General features: G+C 45.0%; 1 protein-coding gene across 2 annotated transcripts; it reads left to right on the forward strand.

The window, feature by feature from the left end:
• The first annotated feature begins 109 nt into the window (after positions 1-109).
• On the forward strand, positions 110-22,677 carry slkb (STE20-like kinase b). 2 transcript variants are annotated; one of them, XM_063477042.1, is made up of 18 exons: positions 110-1,038; positions 2,542-2,706; positions 6,834-6,882; positions 7,139-7,288; positions 8,767-8,839; positions 8,936-9,130; positions 9,400-9,481; positions 10,228-10,359; positions 10,835-11,608; positions 11,687-11,817; positions 11,964-12,087; positions 13,179-13,358; positions 16,467-16,596; positions 17,491-17,615; positions 19,339-19,530; positions 19,610-19,735; positions 19,821-19,934; positions 20,779-22,677. In XM_063477042.1, exons 1-18 carry the CDS (start codon positions 889-891, stop codon positions 20,923-20,925), a joined length of 3,039 nt encoding a protein of 1,012 aa, XP_063333112.1. In that variant the 5' UTR covers positions 110-888; the 3' UTR covers positions 20,926-22,677. The 2 variants fall into 2 exon arrangements, with proteins under 2 accessions (XP_063333112.1, XP_063333113.1); XM_063477043.1 differs by lacking the exons at positions 110-1,038; positions 2,542-2,706 and adding an exon at positions 5,963-6,176.
• Positions 22,678-22,830: the final 153 nt, after the last annotated feature.

Raw genomic sequence — 22,830 nt, forward strand, 5'->3', positions numbered from 1 at the left:
GGCATATTTTGTCTCGCCAATTCGGCGCGTCTACGTTTGCAGTGGCTGATGGGAAATGTAGTTCCACGAACACAAAGAACCCCGACTGTTCTGTTTATAGAAATGACAGAGACCGTTGAACGCAATAACACCACAACGACTGAGTAAAGCTGGGTGTGTCGGTTGTTTTCCTGGTGGGAATGCAGCACGGGAACCGTTTAACCGTCAGCTGTGATCGGTCTCCGGGACAGACGGGGGCAGCAGGAGACCGGAATCCGCGCGCCAACCTTTAGGCACGAGGAGCTGGGAAAGAAAAGACCGCAGGCACGCGCACTCGTGGACGCGCACCGACACTAAATCCGCTAGAATACTAAAGCCGTCCCACACCAGGGAAAGATGACTGTTTTTAACCGTTTAAGCGAATAATAATACACGGACCAACTGTACGTGTTTTTTATACCCTGAAGGAAACTAATGAATTACTCCGTGGAAAGCGACTCGGTCATTTTAAAGGACTCTTATCCCGTGTTTTTTTGTTTTTGGCAGAAGAAAGAGCTCCGCAGGGCTGTCGGGCCAGTGGGTCGCCAGGAGTTGGAACAACGACGAGCCTCCAGTAACACTTTTATTACTTTACAGCAACAGATAATCTTTTTTTGGACGAACTTTAAATACTAGAAGACGTCTAGGTGATCCGTTGGTGTTTTCAGGCGTTAACAATGACCCGTGATGTGAGAAAGCGCGTTTCAGTGGACCGTCCAGAACAGTGTCAAAGGCTAAGCTAGGTCTGAGAAAAGCCTTCATAGTCGTTATAACTAATGACACACACATGATCAGCCAAAGACCGACGCTGAATCTATACTTCTGTTAAAGTTGAATTCCTTCAGGAACTTTCCAGCTGAATAAACCACGATGTCGTTTTTTAATTTCCGTAAAATATTCAAATTGGGAGCGGAGAAGAAGAAGAAACAGTACGAGCACGTCCGCAGGGATGAAAACCCGGAGGAGATCTGGGAGATCATCGGTGAGCTGGGAGATGGAGCCTTTGGAAAAGTCTTCAAGGTAGGCATTTTGTGCTCCACCATCCATTCGTTGCTCTGTGCCACACGTCTCTTGCTCGGTTTTAATGATAGTGTTTCCTTTGGAGTGTCTTGTGTTTTTCCCACTCGCATGAACTCCTGTTTCTGGGGGCACCCTGCCAGCAGCAGGGCCACCTCAGTCATTTCCACCCCCTACACCTGCCCCTACACCTGCTCTGTAACAGCCAGAGATGGTGTCAGGTAGAGTGCTGTGATCCAGCCGAGCTTCATTCACACACCTTTGATGGTCTTGTGCTGACAGGTTGGTTTCGGTTGTTTGGATGTTTAGGTCCGTGGTTTGATTTGATCCTAGCTGGAGCCTCATTACCATGAGAGACAGTAAATATTATCACACAGGAGTCCAACGCCAGGAAGTCTGCATGTTCTGTTTGCCCCCTTTGTTGCCGGATGCTATATTTGGAGACTTTTAAATAGTTGGATTTACCCAAGACTTCAGGCCAGTGTATCATACTTACGTTAAGCCTAATCTTCCCCCACATTCAGCCCCAGGGTTGCTAGTTTCCCAGCATTTCACCCGCAAGCCTTTCATCACTTATTTTGTCCTCATCTATATATTTCTATATGCTGTTGTGATATTTTAACTGTAAATTTCCAAACTTCCTTTTACAGGAGTTTGCAGGGATAATGGAAATTTGACCATGCCAAGTAATTCCCCACCTTTTTTTCCATCAGTCTGTTCTCATATGTATTGCAAATTTAATATTATACACCTTTAAAGGGTATAAAGTCGCCACCTCTCCATAATCCAGGTTCTGTTGGAGGTCTTTTTCTGTCAGACACCATCACCGTGTTCTCTAATACTGTAGGGTCCTGAGATATGAATAAAGCTGTGTCTTTTTTGATGGATTAAGATCCTAAATGATCAGATTAGTTACATTTATTTTCTGTTGAAAGACAAACCAAAGAACTGTTGCATGTTTGTGCTGCACTCCAGAGTCGAGCTGCAGGAGATCCACAAATAGTAAACTGCAGTTTTATGTTTATATGTCTGGGCTTTGGGCCGTCGCAGTTATGCATCACATCACCAGGGCAGTACCCACACTCTGATTCAGAGCAATACGAGTTCTCCATTCTGAAGAATGGATTAGTATTAGTATATTGTAGGGGGTGCATCAGTGTTTGGCACTCAGGTCACCAGGAAGTGGCTGAATCCCATATCGCAACAGCAACTTCATCGAGAGCTTCCTGTCTGCAGAGAAGCCAAAACAAATAGGAGGAATTTCCACTTTGGCGAGACGTGTCACATGTTCTGCTGACACTTTCAGACCTGCAGCACAGCCCAGTGTTTGTTTGTTGGTTGTTGAGCCATTGATCTCAGTTTGAGGTATTTCTCTGAGGTCTGGGGTCAACAGCACTTCAGATCTAATATAAACCACCTCTGGCCTCCTGAGTCTTTAGGACAAGTGTCTAGAGGAGTGGAAAGTTACTTGTTCTCATAATTCCTAAAAATATTTTAATCTTACAGGCTCAGAACAAGCAGACGGGCGTCCTCGCTGCAGCCAAAGTTATTGACACAAAGACTGAGGAGGAGCTGGAGGACTACATGGTGGAGATTGACATCCTCGCCTCCTGCGACCACCAAAACATTGTCAAACTGCTCGATGCTTTCTATTACGAGAGCAAACTGTGGGTGAGTAGAAGGATGTGCTGTGTGATCACTGTGTGACTGCCTAATGAGGGGGATTATGGATCCAATACAAAGCTTGCAGAATCACAAATTAGAGCAGGCTAGATGTCAGTGCAGCTTTCAGGACTTACACCCGTGTCTGCTGCGCACTGTCGGTGCAAGGCTCTTCCAGTATTCGCTGCTGTAGTATTCTTATCAAAATGTGTGGCCAAAGTTCACACGAGCTGCCGAAACTAAGAGCCTAAAGTGCTGTTAATCATCATACTGGTTTATAATCCATCCGCTTATGATAGGAGCTCATATTTAATGCCTTTGTTTTCTCCCCAGCTATTTATGTAACACAGATGAGTGTGTTTTGATGACATTTATAATTCAAGTGAAAAAAACCCATTTAGGTATTTTCACATCATAGAAGCTGATTTATGCATCGCTGTAAACACTGATGAGCTTTTCAGACGTGCTGACGGCACACGTGATCGTAGCCTGAGGACTGAGGCCATGTTCCTGGATAAATGTGCTGCTTGTGAGGGGGACTCATAGCTTTCAGTCACATGACTGATGAAGAGTACTGGAGGGGGAAAATGTGCATTAGTATGACACTGGGAATCATCTGATTATCAGAGCCAGTATTGTCTCTGGTTGTTTTAAGATTTCCTACGTCATTGGTGACGGCTGGATTGATGCTCAAATCGTTTACATTGAAGGAAGCCTAGACTCACTGTCGGCTATCTGAAGTGATTAAAGTCAGGCAAACGTTAATAATCAGCTGTACCTGATGGGTGTGCTTCTCTAACAGGTCTGCGTAGGTTCTCAGTCATCCAGGTCATGGTAGTAAACTGGACTTCTTCACATTTCTTGAAAGAAGTCTTGTCGCTTTCTTTCCCAGCTTGTTAGACTCTCTGGCAGAGACAAAGACTGAGCAAGAAATCATCAGCATTAATAAGGGAACAACGATGGCATTGGCTACAAAGATACACTAATGACAAATGAACAGGCAAGTTATCAGACAGCCTCAGACGAGCAGAGAACATTCAGGAAAAGGACGAAGAGAAACTCCCACTGCTAACTAAACTAGCATTCCAGTGGCTTTCAAATTGCAGAGCAAAGCAGGCGCACCACAAGTATAAACGCTGGAAGCTCTTACCTAGACTGCATCATAGGAACTGCACAAAGTCAGCACTGAAGTTTAAATTAAACAGTGTGTGTGCGTGTGTGCACGAGCGCAATAACCAATGCAAATTGGGTTACACTAAACAGCGCTCTTTATTTATAGCACATAAGGCAACAACTTCACAACAACCACTGAAACACTGCAGCCTGTTGATGATGAACTCAGTCACTTGTCAGTTATTATGATTGTGTGTTTCCATTAACAGATGGTAGAGTGGTATATGTACTACAAGAGGTAATAAAGGAAGCGTTGAAGCACCTTTCCTCAGTATTCGTTCGGCCATGCTGCAGCTATTGTGGCTGCAGGGTCACCTCAGTCATTTGGGAGCTTTTCAAATCCAAATAAAATATTCAGACACGTCCCCTGAGCTGCTCTGGAGCTTCTATAGCCATACTCTAACAAACAGAGTGGCTGTGTTTGATTGAACGACTGTGGTTGTTTTGAAAATCGGTGTTCCTGTGAGGATGTGATGTCACAGGAAAATTATGAATTCAAGGCCACTTGCACCAAGCCTGAAATGTATAAATTCATACTGAAACAGCTCAAGCATGTCTGATTTAAATCAGGAAATGTGGGTCTGCACTAACATTTCAAAGGAAGATTGGGCCTTCATAAGCGCTCGCGCTCACCTGTACATGTGAGCTTTCTGCCCTTTTCTTCCTTTTGTCCTGTGAACAAGAACTGCCGCCTGATGGAGGCTGATGTCTGTCAGGTGCTGAACAGGTGCCACATTCATGCACAGAGGAGGTGGAGATGAGAGGCTTCATCCCACATTAACCCAGGAGGAGCTGGCAGGTGACGTTCTTGATAACTGCCTCGTGAATCGATGCCACCTGCTGACCTTTGTTTCTCTTTCACTGCGCTGTCTAAACGGAACATTTCCGAGGCTCTGCTTTGATTTCTGTGCCGCTTCCCGGCCTTGAACTTGCAGGTGAGATCACATCCTCCCTCTCTGTGCCACATGAATGGATTAGAAAGTATGCGGGTGCGCAGTTCTCCATGCATTCATGTATGTGTCAAATAAACAAATAGGAGAGGAAGCCACAGCCCTGGCCCACGATTCCTCTCTGCGCCGCCGCGACTGTGAGGACCATTGTGCGATAGCGGAGCCACTAAAACAACAACACGCCTACAGAGAAACACGAGAACCGTGTGTGTGAGCGCACAAGACCGCTCTGATACTGGAGGCATTGTGTGTCCTGTAAGGGCTTTGTTTTGGGAAGTGGAGCAGTCTTGAAAAGCTCAGCTGTCTTGGAAGACTGTTCAAACTTTACGTTACAACCCGTCTTCCCCCTTCCTCTGTACTTCCTGAAAGATTTTCAATTTTTAACCTCGGGCTGACCCTGTGTGAAAAGTTTGGGCCATAACCAACCGATTGACCACAAGTCGTTTCTCAATGGTTTCCAAAATTAAAGAAGTGCAGCTTTACTTCCTCTTCTGTGGGTGTGACGTTCAGCCAAATGTTCCCCAAATCTCTGCAGGTGTGTGAGTGAACGTCACGCCACATGGCTGAGCTAAGCTCACAAAAGACGCTCCAGATGCTTTGTCTTACCTCCTGCACATCATCCTCATTGCTACCTGAGCCTCTGTGCCCAGAGATAATCCTGTTAGCAGAATAAGGTCTGGAAAGATAGCGATCAAGCAGGCTAGGTAGCAGCTGTGTGAAGCCTTTCCACAATGTGGCCCCAACTGGGCCAATCCTCTTACATCAGCAGCCATACTCAAAGCTCCTAAATGCCTTTAAGAGCTCAGAGTGTTTCATTCATGCAGGAGGAGGCGACGTTCATTCTCACAGTGGTTTCATCAGGGTACATGATGATGACGAGGAGGAGGAGGAGCTCTGCTGAGTGTTTTTAATATGTACAGTGGATGTTCCAGTAATATTTCTCTGAGCCAGTGTCTGTTGGGCCATGAAGGTGTTCCTTAAAGTCATTTACAGTAAATGTAAGCTTTTATTTTTTTAACTTTCAGTTTTATATGTAAGATTAAAATTGCCGTGACGTCTTCATATTTAAAAAAGAAGCAGTGTCCTGGGATTTAATAATGTTATAACTGTTAATGTACAATCAACCTTAACCAATAAACTATCTGAACATCAAAGTGAATCAGTGAAGACGCAGAAGGAAATCTCATCTTCATCCTGTGTGAAGCTCAGAGATGATGAAGTGTGACCATAAACTAGGCTGGACACCACCCTGTTTAACCTGGAAGAGAGGCGAGGGCGTGGAAGTCTGAACCAGGACCATGCTGGACCTGTTTCAGCGCTGCTGGGAGCTGTTGGCATGAAGTTGATCACACAGAGGTGATTGTTGCCTCTTCACTTCAGTTTAAACTGAGGAAACTGTGAAAAGTGTGACATAAAGCAGAAATAGAGACTCCTTTTGGGAATGTTCACCTTTTACTTTAGAGGTGAACATTCTCTGCTCACACTTTTTCAAGTTTCATTGCGGCTTATCGTTAGTTTGCGAGTATCGATGTCTTCCATGCAAACTCCAGACACCTGCAGCAACCTGCTGGTAACCAGTGCAGTCACAGGGAGGTTTTTAGTATAGCAGCCTCTTTGCAACAGCCAGCAAACCTCCAACCAGTCACATTGTTCCCAGACGGTCTTCGTTACTGTGACCGAGGCCTTCATCCTGACTACAGGTCCACCTCAGCTAGCTTCACAGGTGAACGTAGCTGTGAGTTGTGGAAATCCAGTCAAACAGCCCACCATACTTTTTGCTGGCCCTGGGCCATCGGCTCAATGTTTATTATGTGGACCCCTGATGAGAAGCTTCCAGAGCCTCACAACAGATTTCAGAGGTAACCAGGTTCACCCGGAGCCTGCTGCCTCGTCAATGACCTGCACTCTGTTGGAGATGTTCTGCAGCGCTGCCCTCTCTGCACATAACGATACACCGTGTGCTTTACATAAACAAATGCATGTGTTCACTCTTCTCTTTCCTTGTGTTGGCAGATACTCATCGAGTTCTGCGCAGGAGGGGCCGTGGATGCTGTTATGCTCGGTGAGTCAGCATTCCCACGTTGCACACAGGTTACAACATTAAAGAAAGCTGCTCTCATGGCAGCGCTAACCAGCTAAGGGAAAAGAGCCCGTTTTAAACTTGAGACATTTCTCAGCAGGCCACCCACATGTTACAGCGTTCTTCTCCAAGACACTAAATGCAGCTTTAGCCCTCATTACCACCTATGATTAGGTTGCATTAGTATGTGAGGAATTGTAAGTGTGCTTTCGTGTGACCCCTCACCCTTTCCCCACAGAGCTGGAGAGACCCCTGACAGAGCCTCAGATCAGGGTGGTGTGTAGGCAGACTCTGCAGGCGCTCGTCTACCTCCACGAAAACAAAATCATCCACAGAGACCTGAAAGCCGGCAACATCCTCCTCACGCTGGACGGTGACGTCAAGCTGGGTAAGGGCCAAGTGACACCCAGCTGTTAACAACAATAGTCCAGGATCGAGACTGTGACTCAGACCCTCAGTTCACTGATGTTTAAAGTGGAGAGGGAGAAACCTAAGAACTAAAAAAGAATTTGTGCTTGTAAATGCTTCTCATGAGAATCATAAGAGTTCAGTCTGATGTAGATGAACCAGCATGAAAACTGTTGTTTTTTTATGGCATCATCTAGATTTTTCCTCTCAAACTTTCCTCCTTTTTAATCTTTCTAATACAAGAATCTTGGATGTTCACATGACTTCTCTCATGACTCTGTGCAGCTTGTTCCGACAGTTTTTCCAGAAACACAAATATTTGCTAGAAATTTGACCTGATTTATTTTCTGCCAGTAATGACATGATGAACTTGTGTCTCTGGAGGGAGGGGAGATGGTCACAACTAAAGGGAGATTTGTTTTAAACTCCTTCGATCCTGCTGGTGCTTTGAGCTTCATTGCTAATGTGGTTTTATCTTTATGATTCAGAGAGAGGCACAGCTCCATCCAGATGTTTCATTGAATATCTTCTGGCTTTTAGTGTCTTCTTGTATTATCGATGATGATGATGGAGGAAGTAATCCTGTTGGTCGACTCCCACGTTAGGAAGGTGTATTTGGGTCGTTCCCATCACCGTTGCGCTGACATCAGTAATATGATCAATGCAATGACAGGCTGATGGTTACTCACCATGCTGTGGTAATATTCTTCAAACCTCTTTGATTTGTTCTCATGCTGAGTCAGATTAACTTGTCAGGGACTGTTTTAAGCCTCATTGACTTCTCATTTTAACTGTCAGCTGTAGTTTGGCTGCACAGCAAAGCTCAGCTAGTAAACACCCATACACACCACTCAGAACACACCACATACACACTAACAGAAGAGTGTGTGCAAAAGTTGTTAGTCTACGATAAAGACTGTGCCTGGTTCAGTTCTTTCACACTCCTGTCCAAGCTCAGACTCTTCAGCATGTTATATAACAGTTTCACAGGTGTGTGTGTGCGTGTGTAAGCGTGTATTCATATCTTTGTGGGGACCAAAAATTGGAAAGCCTTTGTAACAGCAGAGGCTGTTCGGTGGAGCTGCTCAGCGTCTGTGCCGACATCCTCAGCAGATGCAGCACTGACGCTTACTTAAACGGGGATGAGTCACTGGGGAAATGACACACAGCGAGCATTTTGTCCAGTGACATAACACACACAGAGGTGCCTGTGCATCTGCCTGCTGGGACGCAGATGTGCGTGACTCACTCATGATACAAAGAATGATGCCTTCATGCACGTGTAGCTGCAGAATGATGTTTTATGCTGTGTTCAGATCATGCCCAGAAATCTGTGATTGAACCTCTCAGTTTTCCATTTTGAACATTTGGCTTTTGAGGCTGCATTTGGAAAATAAATGATGACAGTGACATTCCTCTGGCTAATTTCTGATTTTGCTTGAATCACATGACTTCCAGCGGACTTCGGTGTGTCTGCCAAGAACACCAAAACACTCCAGAGAAGAGACTCTTTCATTGGAACGCCGTACTGGTGAGTCAAATGTAAAACAAAAAAGCTTTGGCTTATAAAAACTGAAAAACACACTCACTCAGCTCAGATTTCTTTTCTTCTTGTGTCTAACTCCAGGATGGCTCCAGAGGTGGTGATGTGCGAGACATCCAAGGACCGTCCGTACGACTACAAGGCTGACATCTGGTCCCTCGGGGTCACCCTGATTGAGATGGCACAGGTTGAGCCACCAAACCATGAGATGAACCCCATGAGAGTTCTGCTGAAAATAGCCAAGTCCGATCCTCCGATGCTGATGCAGCCGTCACGCTGGTAAAACACAACTTTGCTTCAATCTTTTAAAGAATTATAAAACATGTATTTTATACTTCTTTATATATATAGCTGGATTTTTTTTAATGCTACTACAAAACCATAACCATATTATTTCTTAGATAAGTAGACACACACACACACTTAAATAAATAAATTCACTGTAGAAACCAAAATTATTTTTGTGTCAGGCTGTAAATGTGAACCTCTGCTGTAAATCTGGACTTTGTAACTTGGATTCTGCATCATTTCATGACTTCCACCTTTAGGTCTCCAGATTTTAGTGATTTCCTGAAGCGCTGCCTGGACAAGAACATCGACAACAGATGGAGTGCGATGCAGCTTCTGCAGGTACCTTTGTTTCAAACATCTCTCCAGCTAAACCCCTGAGCACTTGTTTTCTTTTCCTTAAGCCCCACACCTGGACACTTACATGCTGCAGCCCTCCCCAACCCCTACCCACAGCCCACCTGCCGCTAGAGCGTAAGCTGGCCGACATCTGTTTACCTGCTCGGCGTCGGACTGAACCGTCTGTCCCAGCGAGGCTCATCCCCGTGTGCTTGAGCTGACGTCAGCAGAGCGGGCTTTTCTTTTTCCAAAGGGTTTAAGGTGCTCGGCCACGTCTGAGCCACTTACTCACAGAGAGGACACGTCGGTACACACAGGTACACCGGAGCACGCCGAGGCTAACGGATTGTTCTGTGCGGACGAAGAGCTCAATGGGCTTAAAAATACAAAATAGCGGTCTGCCGCCGATGAAGGTTTTGATATCAAAGAAGCTGCATATTCTCAGGCCAGCGATCGAATATGTGCAGCACGTTTCTAAGCCGAAGAAGGTGAGCTTTAGCGTTTCTCTCTGAACAAGCCTGCTGATCTGTTTGTTGGTTTTTGCGCTCGGACCACAAGAAAGAAGAACGGTGAAGAATAAAACCTGAAATGGTTATTTCAGGTTGTTTTGATGTACTGTGAAGAGTTTATATCTCGGTTGGCAGTTAAAATGGAGAGCTTACCACAACATGTTCCCCCCACTGGGTGCTTCTTTTTTTAAATAAAGTCTTTATTTCCTGTTGTGTTGTTTTTCTTTCTCTTACGAGCAGCATTCATTCGTGTCTAGCGTGACGGACAGTAGGCCACTGAGGGAGCTGATCGCTGAGGCGAAGGCTGAGGTCACCGAGGAGATAGAAGAGCACAAAGAAGAAGAAGAGGAGGAAGAGACAGAGGCACGTCTGGTGAGTGGATATGGAACCTGTTGGAGTTTAAAAATGCGCTGCAGTACTGTGAATCTGTGTGTTTGTAGGTGTGAAAAATACGTGAAGCTTAATACCAGAAAAGAGCTTCCTGCTGTTTCATTTCTTAACTTACAGCTGCAACTGCAGCTTAATGCAGTTATAAACCAGTGATCTGCAGCTTGCATGAAGTGCCTTACTTGGAAATGCATTTAAAGGATAAGAGGTGCATGCAAGTTTTAATGTCCTGCTGTTGCAGTAAAACACAGTGAGCATCCTTCTTTTTAGTGTTAGTCTCTCTGCACAATCACACGACTGTGGAGGAGAATCTGCAGACCAAGTTTTGTCACCCTGTAATAGAAACTTTGTCTAATGGAGCCAGGATGTTAGATTCTGCTCCTCAGTTTATAAGGAGAACGGTCACAGTGAGTTCCAACACAGTAATTTGTCTTCATTTCATCCTCCTCTTCTTCTTTAGGGTCATAAACGCGCTCCTTCTGATGTCAGCGTCGGCAGTTCTGAGGATGAGAAGATCCCCCTCTCTCCCTCCAGCTTGGAATCAGTCCCTGAGAAGGCGGAGCCAATTCTTCCATTGCCCATACCTGCTGAACTCCCTGTGGCCAACCACGTGGTGAGCACCAGCTTCGTAGAGGAACCTGCTTCTCCTGCTCCTGCTCCTGCTCCCGCTCCTACTCCCGCTGCAGCACAGCCTGCAGAGGAGGCATTAAACACTCCAGTTAAGGATGAAGAGGCAGAAAAGAAGCCGGTAGAGGAAGAAGTTCCAGAAGTTCCTCTGGCTGATATCACCCCACCAGAGCCAGAGTCTGAGTCGGAGACACCTGCTAAGGAACTACAGCAGCTGGAACTAGCTGTGGAGGATGAAAAGGAGGTGGACACAGCCGAGGATGAGGAGCGCTCAGAGGTCACTGAGGCCTCTCAGGAGGAAAAGACGCCCATCACAGAGGAAGCAAACACTCCAGCAGAGAAGGAAGAGGAGGAGGAAGATCGGTACAAGCATCTAAAAGTGACTCTGACACTACCAGATCAAGATAACGCTGTCCTGAAGGAGGAGGATGGAGAGAAGCCCACAGAGAAGGATGAGAAGACGGTGCCAGACAGAGCGAAGGACGACAAAGAGAGAGATTCGGATTCTGGAAACAGCTCAGCTGCAGATAACAGCAGCGTAGACCTGAATCTGTCCATTTCAAGCTTCCTGTCCAAAGCAAAAGAGGCTGGATCTGTTTCCATACAGGTAACACACACAGTCCACACACTCGCAAAGACAAAATGTCACAGAGGCATCTAAAAACTCTCCTCTGGGGTCTTTCAGGACACCAGGCGGCAGAAGAAGACGCTGAAGAAGACTCGCAAATTCATTGTGGATGGAGTGGAAGTTAGCGTCACGACATCAAAGATCATCACAGACAATGACACCAAGAACGAGGAGATGAGATTCCTCAGGTAGTCCCTGCTTTTGCATAAATGGCAGGCGCCACTTTAATGCAAATATTATGAAAATGAGTCATACAGGAAGCTTAGAGCACAACCCGACTGTGTCACGTTAAGCTAAAAAATGACACATGATTAACATCCCCCCTCCTCCTCAGGCGACAGGAGCTGAGGGAGCTGCGTCTCCTGCAGAAGGAGGAGCAGAGGGCCCAGCAGCAGCTCAGCAACAAGCTGCAGCAGCAGAAGGAGCAGATCTACCGACGCTTCGAGCAGGAGACCACGGTCAGTCTCTCGTAGGCCGATTGTTATTAATCTCTGTCTCTCTTCCACAGCATGTCTTTATCCTGTCTTCCTTCTCTCACCCCAACCAGCAGATGGCCCCGCCCCTCCCTGAGCCTGGTTTAGTTGGAGGTTTCTTCCTGTTAAAAGGGAGTTTTTCCTTCCCACTGTCGCCAAAGTGCTTGCTCACAGGGGGTCATTTGATTGTTGGGTTTCTCTGTATGTATTATTGTAGGGTCTACCTTACAGTATAAAGCACCTTGAGGCGACTGTTGTGATTTGGTGCTGCATAAATAAACTAAACTGAATTGAATTTCCATTTAAACGTGATATAACTATAAGAAAAGCAGTTAAAGTTTAGGCCTTACTTAGTAGCCTCATCTGACCAAGCACGCTGATGAGTTCTCCATAAAGAGGAAGGATTTCCTGCATCAGTGTTTCAGAAACAGTCTTTACTGTTTGAACGGTCACATCATTTTACAGCCGCACACCTGCAGTCATGCTTGAACGTTGGTTTGCCTGATAACCTGCATACGCTCGCTTTATGAACTGAACAGCTCAGTGATGAGTAATGTTTTAAGGTCCAAAGTTTTGAATGAAAGGGTAAAATATGTGGTGTGTGAGCAGTGGGCACCTGTGTGAGGACAGATACTCCTCACGCTCTGCAGAGGAATCTTGATCTTTTTGCAGATCTCTCTTTGCATCATCGTTTCTCCTGCATGATTAAATTCCAGCTCATTCTGTGGTGAAGTCAAATTCAGCTTTTTTTATAGTCAGCATAGAAAATATTCAAATGAGTCACAATTTGTCACACATTAGTTGGCCTGTGTTAGACCTGTGATGTTCCTCTGTGAAGGCCACCCGGCCTGTTTATGGGGGAATAACACAGAACCTGCAAAGCTTGTTTCCCTTCCTGTGAAGGTGCTGCAGGAAAAGCTCAGTTCACTGCTGGAAGTGTTGCACTTGATAGTTTTTTGTTTTTTTTTTATCTGATGCAGATAATATTCCAGAGATTTATGAAGGTTTAGTAAGTAATATATACGATCACATTTGGATTCTCCGTCTGAGGTTACTTGTTCCCGTCTGTCCTCCAGAGTAAGAAGCGACAGTACGACCAGGAGGTGGAGAACCTGGAGCGGCAGCAGAAGCAGACGATTGAGAGGCTGGAGCAGGAGCACACCAGCCGGCTCAGAGACGAGGCCAAACGCATCAAAGGCGAGCAGGAGAAAGAACTCGCCAAGTACCAGAACGTGCTGAAGAACCGCAAGAAAGAGGTTAGACGCGTCTCTGTGCCTTTCACCTCCCACCTCCACACGTAGCCCTCAGAAGGACGGGATAGCTTTCTATTTATAGTAGCTTGTTTTGACATTTGCAACCCACCCTATCCCCCACCCGCACACACCCACCCACACCCACCCACACCCACTTCTCTGATCTGTCTTATAACAGCTTGCGTAACCTGTGTTTATCTTGGTGAGGGTTAACTCGGTCTACGCTGCCACTTCTCATTTACTTTCTCATCGAGTCCTAAACTACCCGCAGCTTTTTCTAATTTTATTTCCATGTGCTCCTCACAGCTGGAGTTTCTCCAAAGCATTGTGAAACACCTTAAAGACGATATTATCCAACCCCGTCTGAGGGCTCCGTTTGCTGTGGAGTTTGAAATCTTGAAAGCTGTTTTGAACTTGAACTTGTTCTTCGATGTAAAAAAAGTAACAGAAAGTTGATATCTGATGCAGTTTTTATGACTTTCGTCTTTGAAAACCTGAGCCTGCTGTACCTGACACAGAGTGTAACGTGCTGCGATCCACAGGGAGCGGCTCACGGTGTGATTCAGTCCTTTCAGTTGTCCTCGTGTACGTTGGGCAGGATGTCAGTGAACGTTGCTCTGTGTCACTGAGGCCTCCTCAGATCATTTCTGGACTTTCATCTTATAATATTTAACTAAAACTCGACTGAAACTGTGTGGAAAAGCAAATCAGACAAAGATACTTGTTGTAAATTCCTGTATTTAAAGAGCGTTTTAAATCTTCCAAAATGAATCCAATCATCTGAACGTGATGAAACGACGCCTATGACTCAAAGTCCAAAGTTCAGCTGCGGCTGGACTGGACTTTAATCTGTGCTAAAACTTCCATCACAGGATGGTGCACCAAGTCACGTACTCTTAGTTAACCTGCAGACAACATACAGAGAACTGATGTCATGCAAGAAGCTAGCCATGTTTTTAGCTAACCTGAGCTTAACAGGCGTGCAGTCACAGACACTTGGTGATTAGTGATAAGTAACACAGTAATAAAGTATTAAAAATGTAATTATCTAAAAAAAAAAAAAAATTGTAATTCAGTTAAAAATGATCCAGGAGGCACCAGCATGGTGGGAAGTAGGGCTGGGTATCGTCACTGATTTCTAGAATCGATTCGATATTCGATTTGATTCGATTTGAATCGGAGAAATTTTGCCTCAGACAGTCAGAAATATTATAATTCAGATCACGCATCAGTACATTTCCATATTTTTATATCTATAGAAAGGAAGCTGACACTTGTGAGACTTTATCAAAGGTGTGAGCATCACAGCAGAGGCCTTTGTGTCAAAGTAACTGAGGATAAAACACAGAAAAACATGAAGATGATTTTCCTGGCCTGGGATTTATAAAAATATTCTGCAGTAGATCAAAAATGAAAGAAAACCATTAATCAACATATGAACATTACCTGATGCTGCTGAAGTGAAGCAGAGCAAAGTTACAGAGGTTTGATTAGAGACAGTGTTTTGCAATTTTGCATAATTTTAAAAAGTTTAAAAAGGAAAAGGAAAAAACAGCGGCCCACAGCGCTGTAAACAACGGTAGACTTGTGCGTAATAAGCAAGCGAATAATGCAGAAAACAGATTTTTAGACGGGAAACTGTTCTTGAAGTACAGAGAGAGAGAGAGAGAGAGCTGTGCATGAAGTGTGATTTTTATCATGGTGGAAGCAAAACAGCAAAACTAAAAACCTGCAGCTTCTGAATCTCACGCAAAAAGGACGTAAACACAAAGCGCGGACCCGCCGAAACATCAGAATCAGCGAGCTGTTGGCTTTCAGCCCCGACCGTGTCCCTGCCGTCGGTGAGAAAGGCGACATCTCGCTGATTCTGATGCGTCGGCGGCTCCGCGCTTTGTGTTTACATCTTTGTGCAGAATCCGTGTTCCTGCTCTCGTTTACTGTTTTAACTGTTTGGTGGTTGTTGAAATGTTGTGAGGTTTAACCTGAGATTCTGGCGTTTCGGGCAAAATAAATTTATAATAAAAAATCGATTCAGGATTTTAATGAATCGATATCACGTTATCCAAGCTAGAATCGATTTTAATCGATAAATCGATATTCAAAACCCACCCCTAGTGGAAAGGTCCAGTTTAGTGACTCCAGTTAGCAAAGCAGACAATCGTCAGGACCAGCCGTCAATCAGAGACGTCACAGCTCTTTGTCTTTCAGAGCAGGACGAAGAAGAGCTGCTTGAAGTTGCATAACAGCAGAGAAACTAACTCTGACTGGAAACACGAAAAACTAGACTTCAGGGGAAAAACAGCTGGAACTGATTATGTGATGTAAAAGTATCATACACAGGAAACGGCACTAACAAACCCTTCTTTCATCTTGATTAGAATTATAATTTCACATAATTATTTTTAGTTTGTTTTATTCGTTTAGAGCGAGCAAACTGGAACAAACACTGTAAATGAAATAAAATCACTCTGGTGTCATTGCTCAAACTGAAATGCAGTCCGCTGTATTGATAAAGACATAAATATGTCTGCTCTGTGTTTTCTTTAAGAGCAGCTCATTTTCAAGCGTTTGGCCGGCGTGTGTCACCGTGCTGGAGTCACAGATCATCTCCTCTCTGTTCACCGGGCCAAGTAGGCCAGATTAATGTGACAGGCAGGTGAAATGTCCTTTAAGGACAGCTGCAACTGTCTGCTTCATCAGTTCAAACCACACTTAGCCTGACCTGGCTGAACGCCTGTGGCACACACACGTGTGTGTATTTATATCCTTGTGGGGACTCATTGACATAATGCTTTCCCTAGCCCCTTACCCAAACCCTAACCATCAAAAATGAATGCCTAACCCTGACCCTGACCCTACACTTAACCATAACCTAATTGTAACCCTGACACCTTCAAACTCGTGGGGCTCGAGGGCTGTTTGTCCCCACAAGTATAGTAAACTACCAATTTTTGGTCGCCATGAAGATGTTAATACCCGTCCACACACACACACACTGTCATGTGTGAATGTGAAGCTCCCTCTCTGCTCTTTGACATTATTTAAGGGCGTTTGGATGATGATCACATGATCTGTGATTTGCTGACATCATTTCTAATCTGGCTCATCCAGGAACAGGAGTTTCTGCAGAAGCAGCAGCAGGATCTGGACAGCGCCCTGAAGAAGATCATCCAGCAGCACAAACACGAGCTCGCCACCATCGAGAGAGACTGCCTCAACCACAAGCAGCAGCTCCTCCGAGGTAAGCGTTCGGAGAGAAGATCACCATCTAAGGATGGACTTTAAAACTGAAAAAAAATCCAGTTTTTTCAGTTTCAGTCTTTTCCAATGCGGTCTGCTTGTCTGAGTCATGTGCACAGTGTTAAATTCGCCCCACCCGCAACAAATACTTCCTGTTTTATGATGATAAGCATAACTAAACGTAGTACTTAAACTTAAATAAGCAGATTAGGTCTGGGTTTGAGTCGGTTCCCAGACGGTTTGGATTTCTGTGATAACTGCAGAAATCACTCGTATGACTGAGCCTTGAAGGTCTCACTGCGACCATAAGCTGCAAACCTCACCCCCAAAAAACAGTGTTTTTCTAGTTTTTATGACTGTTTATAAAATAAATAAAATAAACCCGACTCAACAAAGATGAATGTTAGTATTATATAACAAAGAGCATTCCTCCCCTGAGATGGTTCCTGCTGTGCCGACACTGTAAGCTGCACTCAGACTGATGTCAGCAGGTGTTTTCACCTCAGAATATAAAAACTGAGGTTTCTGACCGTGACCCCTTCCAGTCGGAGCGAGGTGGATGGCTGCCCGTTGGCACAGACTGGGACTTAATCCCATGATTAATATTCCAGGAGCTGCACAAATAAGACTTCTCAGAAATGCAGGTCACGGGAGGCTGCAGCTGTGCTTCAGGAGCTCAGAAAGAGCTCCGGCTGGGTGCAGAGAGAGGTCAAATGTGAACCGTCATTAGTAAAGTTGACGCTGAGGTTTGGAGCCTTTTTCTCTAAGAAGGACAGATCTGCCGCTGCAGGTCTGGAGCTGCTTATGTAGTGAAGAAGACGTTCTCCTGTCAGCCTGTGAATGCTTCCTCTGTGCACTGCTTCAGCTTTGTCTTTTAATCTGTGTCTGCGTACAGCACGGGAGGCCGCCATGTGGGAGCTGGAAGAGCGCCATCTGCAGGAGAAACACCAGCTGCTCAAACAGCAGCTCAAAGACCAGTACTTCATGCAGAGGCATCAGCTGCTGAAGAGACACGAGAAGGTACAGTGTGGATGCTGCTGCTGGTTTAGTTTGGTGACCTCAGACGTGCACAGAGAAACATCGTTCACCTTAAAAGGATGAAAATCTGTGATGTCCTCCTGATTGAGTCACTTTTTAGTTATTTGATGTTTGTTCATTTAAGTCGAGAAACTAAAGCGTTTGACTCGAGGTTTGTCTCAGCCGTGTGTGTAAGAAAAACTGATGATTTAACACCGTTATTAGAAAAAAGGAATAAAGGAGGACAAATGTTTCCCTGGGCTAGTCAGGCTCGTCGTGTGGGGGTAACCTCTGCATCAAACCCACACAACAGATTTACTAACCAAAGTCATCCATCCATTCTCTTATCTTGTCAGGGTCACAGGGGGGTGGAGCCTGTCCCAGCTGTCTTAGTGGGAGAGGCAGGGTCACCAGTCTGTCGCAGGGCTAACACACACAGACAAACATTTGTACTTATGGGCAATTTAGAGTCACCAGTTAACCTAACCCCACTAACTCCACACAGAAAGACCACAGTCTGATGGTGGGATTGAACTAAGGACCCTCGTGCTAACCACTGTGCCACCGTAAACATAACCGGTTCTTCAGCATGTTCTCGAACCCCGAGAGTTTTACTTCTACTTCAGATCCTGTTGATTCTCTTTTAGTCGGCACGAGCTGCATTGAAGGTCAAAGTCAAGGTCAAATTTATTTATGTTGCACATTTCAAACAGCTGATGCTGCACAAAGTGCTTAACAATAGAAAATGGCATTAAAAAGCAACAATGTAATACAATAATAACAATATAAAACAATAATAGGACAAGAAAAGAATTAAAACAATAACTAAAACTATTTAAAATAAGACCAGAATGCTGGGGTCATAGTGTGGCATAAAAATGTGTCTTTAGTAGTGATTTAAATTGCTCAAGTGTTTGTGCAGATCTAATATTTAGGGGGAGACTATTCCAGAGTCTGGGACCTGCCACAGAGAAGGCAGAAAGATTTGAGAGTAGTCCGTGGGATGGACAGATGGATGAAGAGCGAGGCAGTTTAAGATTTTGGGGAAAGGCAACACTGCGCTCCCTTAGAGACTAAATGTCCAGCTTCTGAAATTCTGCTGAAGGTCACAACAAAGCTTCACAGACACCGAGTGGCTCTTCCCACTAAATCCAACGAGCATTTCTAAACTCTGGCCATTTCAACACAGCAAATCCTCTGAACATCCTGTTCAGCTGTTAGAAGCTGAGTCGAGTGATTGTTCTTGAGCCAACCGCTGATGTCCTGCTGAACCCTTCATGACTTTATCCAGCCTGTTCCTCTCTTCTCTTTGTGCTTCCTGTCAAACTTGTCAATGTTTTTTTCAGCCAACTTTACTGAAAGATGCACAAAAATGGTAAATGGCCTGTATTTGTATAGCGCTTTACTTAGTCCCTAAGGACCCCAAAGCGCTTCACACTACATTCAGTCATTCACCCATTCACACACACATTCACACACTGGTGATGGCAAGCTACATTGTAGCCACAGCTGCCCTGGGGCGCACTGACAGAGGCGAGGCTGCCGGACACTGGCGCCACCGGGCCCTCTGACCACCACCAGTAGGCAAACATGGGGTATATAAAATCTGAGGTTAAAAACTCTTTGTCGTCTTTCTTGTTGCTACTTTTGATTCTATCTGAATGGAAACCTTCATGAATGTGTTTCACGTCGACCACATTAACTCTGGCCGGTGTCCCGGGTACAGGAGATGGAGCAGATGCAGCGCTACAACCAGCGTCTGATCGAGGAGATGAAGAACAAGCAGACGCAGGAGAAAGCCCGACTGCCCAAGATTCAGCGCAGCGAAGCCAAAACCCGCATGGCCATGTTCAAGAAGAGCCTCCGCATCACCGGAGCCATCATCAGCCCCGAGCAGGAGAGGGAGAAGGTCAAACAGGTGAGACGCCACCTTCAGCTCGGAGAGTGAAACGTTCCCTCAAAGAATTCCAGCCTTTAGTCAATAATCGCTTCTCCAGTTCGCAGCTCAGGAAGAGAAGAGGCAGAAGAACGAGCGGCTCCACCAACAGCAGAAGCACGAAAACCAGATGAGAGACCTGCAGCTCCAGTGTGACGCCAACATCCGCGAGCTGCAGCAGCTGCAGGTCGGCTCCGTTAACCACGCCAAACCAAAGTCCCGTTTGATAAAAGACTGCGCTAAAATAACGTAACTCTGTGTGTGTGCTTCAGAACGAGAAGTGCCACCTGCTGATCGAACACGAGACCCAGAAGCTGAAGGAGCTGGACGAGGAGCACAGCCTGGAGCTGAAGGAGTGGAGGGAGAAACTGCGACCCAGGAAGAAGGTAAACAAACAAAAGGTTTTCTGGAGTGGCGACATCACGGGCGATACGAGGAAAATTTAATATCACAGTATTTTATTTGGCTATATCCTGATACATGATGTATATCACGATATGTTTTGAGCCCCAGTGCGTAAAAGGGGTCAGCTGCAGTTTAACCCTCTGTGACCCACCATACAATAACGTGGATTCAGACTCACTGAGCCGTTTCTCTGGCTGATAGCTGCTGCAGCTCGTATCACAGCTGGTTTATTCAAAGGTTTCTTTGGTGTGACGTTCACATGCTGAGTTTAAAACACTCTTCATGTTGCAGTGCATGACTTGTCAGCCGGTGGAATAATTACTTGGCACTGCTGCCTTTTGTGGCAACAGTTTTACGGCATGTTTTTCAAATTATTGCATTTTGTTCGACATCTGAAATCCAAACGACAGCGAGTCTGAAACTCCCGATGTCGCCATGTTTGTCCCTGTGTGGAAGGATATAAACACGCATGCTCAGCTCTGTGCGCCGGGTAGAACATTTTCCGGTTGGGAGGGGGGATTAATTCAGTGCGTGGGAGAAACAAAACTCAGTGAATTACATGCAGACAGCTTAATATTTGCATGGCAACCTATACTCAATAGTTACAATGACGTCATTTTAACCATCGTTCGTGGAAAAACTCGCGATACATCGAGTATATTGGATATATCGCCCGGCCCTACACGTACCGTCTAAAAATGTGTTTTAGGAAGGATTTAAAGGTTTGGACTGTGAGTCGTATCACCTCAGTCAGGTGACCCCACAGTTTACCTGAGGTTCATTACACGAAGGAAACTGAAGCATTTTCGTGTGTGTGCTCTGCAGGCGCTGGAGGAGGAGTTCGCCAGGAAGCTGCAGGAGCAGGAAGTGTTCTTCAAGATGAGCGGCGAGTCGGAGTGCCTTAATCCCTCCACCCAGACCCGCATCTCCAAGTTCTATCCAATCCCCAGCGTCCAGTCCACCGGCTTCTAGAGGACACCGACGTCTACACACACACGGACAAACGAACGGATGCACCGATGGAGACGGTGAAGACAAAGCCGTGCTGCCTTGCCTCTGACAGCTGCAGAGACTTTTCCTCTGTTTTCTATCAGGATCCATTTGAAGGAGAGTTCGTGTGAAGTGCTCAGTCCAACCTTCCTGAAGTATGTTTCTAAACAGTGCAGTGCCTGCAGAGTGTCGGCATTTAAATTCAGTTAATTTCCAGTTTTATTTGCTGCTCGACGTTTTTCCCGTTTAGATTTTTGCACAAAGGAAATGATGAAAAATAGTTTTACCACTAAATCTGAATAAATAAGATCAGTAAGTATCACTTTTAAGTGATGATGAAGGAGAATGTATTGCAGATAAGAGGACCCTCCTGTCGAAGGACTGATGACGTTTGATGAACTCGTACATATCTGTGTGTGCTAGAACCTTAGCTCGTGATCTGTTGCATGACTTTAATGCAGCGTTTAGGAACTTTTACTGCAGGTTTTTCTTCAGAATGCCTTCAGTCTTGAGCTCAAGACTATTAGTTGTTTAGGAACAAGCCCTGTGAGGAGGGCGGAGACTGTTAGCAAGTCACTGTGGTGACAGGAGGAAAGCATTTACGCACCCGTCAGCCGGGTCATTTTCCTTGTTGTTGTCTGTAGGAATGATATTCAGGGATGAAGAAGGAATACAAACTGCAGTTTTTAAGACAAATAACCGGACGATGATGTGACGCTGCGATCTGATTTTAGGGTTAGAGCGAGCTTCCCTTCAGGGTCATCTCCTTGTGTTCCTCTGGATTATTTCTGCTCGTTTTAAAACGTTCGATGGAATTCGAACCACTTTCCCCACAAACACTTCTGCACATCTGTTGCACACAGATCTGACTTTCACGTTCTCGCCTGTTTCTCAAATTATTTTCTTCTAGATTCAGTGTTCGTCTCTCCTCCACTATTGATTTATTGAAGGATGCTTTCACAGAGATCTCTGCTCACCACCTGCTGTACTCGGCAGGTTTGTTGATGGAGGCGCTTCACACAGGCACAGTGATACAAAGTGTCTTCCACTGCTGTAGAATATAGTCCCGAGGTGCACGAGGAGATGATCTTAACTGAGAGATCAAACTAAGTCATACGACTCCATCACACCTCATATTTGCCTCGTCTGTATTTTTGCTGCCACATGCAGCTCAGCAGGTTTGGATTCAGACTGTAACACTGTTTTAGCTACTAGCCTTAATGCTACAGACGTGGATACCCTGCATACCTGTTGCGACTGCCTTTGAAGAATTCTGAAGCTTATTAACAGTTATTGAGGAGGTGGGACGGCTCTTTATTAAAAAATACACAACATGAGCTTTTTGCAGTTTTTTATTATTATTATTATTATTATTATTAAATCTGATGTAATGTTAAAAAAAAATTGGACCTGACTGGTTTAGGCCATCTCCTCCTCTGATTGGTTCATTTGATCATCTCATCTTCTTTGATTGGCTGTTATTAGTTAGTCAAAGGTGTTTCATATCATATGTACAAAAAACAAAACTCAGTGAAGGAGTGCTGTGCACCTTTTACAAAACGTCCTCAGCAGTTATTTATGTACGAAAGCTGATCGTCCACCACAAACAGTTACAAAATTCTGGTTCTTAACTTCTGAATGTTGACTATAAAACAAACAAAAAAACATCACATTTTATAACATGTATAGTTTTTAGAAGGCCTGTAATGCTGATTTTCATTTTCATGTAAATAAACTTTTCTCTCTAACGTTGTGCTGTTTCATTCTTTATATTGATCCCAAGACTTGAAACAAACTCCAAAAAACATAAAATACTTGTTGGTCTGATGAGAAAAAAATGAAATGGTAAAGTCTGCTGTTACCACTGAACACCGTCACAGATGACCT

This window comes from Pelmatolapia mariae, linkage group LG6 (genome assembly GCF_036321145.2).
Source record: "Pelmatolapia mariae isolate MD_Pm_ZW linkage group LG6, Pm_UMD_F_2, whole genome shotgun sequence".
Classification (NCBI taxonomy): Eukaryota; Metazoa; Chordata; class Actinopteri; order Cichliformes; family Cichlidae; genus Pelmatolapia; species Pelmatolapia mariae.